Source organism: Solanum lycopersicum, chromosome 12 (assembly GCF_036512215.1).
Source record: "Solanum lycopersicum chromosome 12, SLM_r2.1".
Lineage (NCBI taxonomy): Eukaryota > Viridiplantae > Streptophyta > Magnoliopsida > Solanales > Solanaceae > Solanum > Solanum lycopersicum.
In genome coordinates this window covers 39,634,939-39,636,380 of record NC_090811.1, presented here as the reverse complement: position 1 = coordinate 39,636,380, position 1,442 = coordinate 39,634,939, and the positions used below count along the sequence as shown (strand labels likewise).

At 35.9% G+C, this 1,442-nt stretch overlaps 1 protein-coding gene across 1 annotated transcript; it reads left to right on the top strand.

Annotated features, from left to right (window-relative positions):
- The first annotated feature begins 573 nt into the window (after positions 1 to 573).
- On the top strand, positions 574 to 1,308 carry LOC101266700 (uncharacterized). The gene has a single exon (XM_004252365.1). The coding sequence runs from the start codon at positions 574 to 576 to the stop codon at positions 1,306 to 1,308; it is 735 nt and encodes a 244-aa protein (XP_004252413.1).
- Positions 1,309 to 1,442: the final 134 nt, after the last annotated feature.

The following is a 1,442-nucleotide window of genomic DNA, read 5'->3' as shown; positions in this document are numbered from 1 at the left end:
AGGGATAGTACAGAAGTTAGATCAACAAACACCAAAGAATGATAAACAAACTAATGTAGATGGACAACTAGACCTGAGTTTGGCTAATTTTCCTATGCTGAAAGCTATACCGACAAGGAATGGCTTTGAGAGCCTCATGCATAATAAAATGACTTCACTTTCTGTTGATAGAGGTGGAGCCCCAAAGACTTGTTGATGAAGTGGTTTTTCTGGAATGTGAGAGGTATGAATAAGAGGTATAAGCAGAAGGAGATTAAGCTGATGTTACATCAGAATAAAGTTAATATGGCAGGGTTAATTGAAACAAGAGTTAAGGAGAAAAATATGAAAACAGTTCTTAAAGGGATAGTGCCTGGGTGGAAGATTATTAATAACTATAATGATAGTCCTAATGGAAGAATCTGGCTGGTTTGGGATGATAATTGGTATGAGATTAAGGTGATTAATAGTTCAGCTCAATTCTTGCACTGTCAAGTTAATGAGAGAAGCAAAGATTATCAGTTTATAGTACCTATAGTGTATGGTTTTAATACAGTGGAACAGAGAAAAAGTTTATGGTAGGAAATGAAGACAATGTCAAAAGGTATTACTCAGCCTTGGCTCATTGCAGGAGATTTTAATGCTATTCTTTCTACTCAGGATTGGTTAGATGGAGGGTCTGTTACTAAGAATGAAATACAAGATTTTGGTGATTGTTTGAGAGATATGGAGGTCACTGAATTGCAATGGAAAGGGAACTACTATACCTGGAATAATAAACAGTGTGGAGAAGATAGAATATCAAGCAGAATTGATAGAGCATTTGGGAATGATGAATGGATGGATAAATGGGGACATGTCACTACTGAGTATGGGAATCCAAGTATATCTAATCATAGCCCTATGATGATAGTATTACAAAAAACTCACCAGTATGGAAAAGTCAGCTTTAAATTCTTTAATATATGGACTGAACATGAAAGTTTCATGGATAAGGTGGAAGAAGTATGGATAAAAGACTATGTGAATAGCAAAATGAAACAAGTGTGGTGGAAATTGAAGGACCTTCAGCCAGTTTTAACTCAGTTGAATAAAAAAGAGTTTGAATATATTGGGAAGCAGATTGAGATGGCTAGAGTGGAAATTGCAAAAGTCCAAGATCAACTAAAAGAGAAAGCTACTGATGAGATAGTTGGGATGGAAAAAGAGTTACTAATCAAGCTGGAAAAATGGTCATTGATAGAAGAAAGTGCTCTGAGGCAGAAGGCAAGGATAAAATGGATTCAATTAGGGGATGCCAACAATAAGTTCTTCAGCTCAATTATATAGGAGAGAACTCAAAAGAGACAAATAAGGAATATTATGTCTTTGAAGGGTAAGATGTTATATGCTCAGAATGATATTCAGGAGGAGTTTGTGAGCTTTTACAAGAGTCTTATGGGAACTTCAGCAGGCAATCTACC

Coding starts and splice junctions, on each gene's coding strand:
- LOC101266700 (XM_004252365.1), top strand. CDS start 574: ATGTCAAAAGGTATTACTCAGCCTTGGCTCATTGCAGGAGATTTTAAT.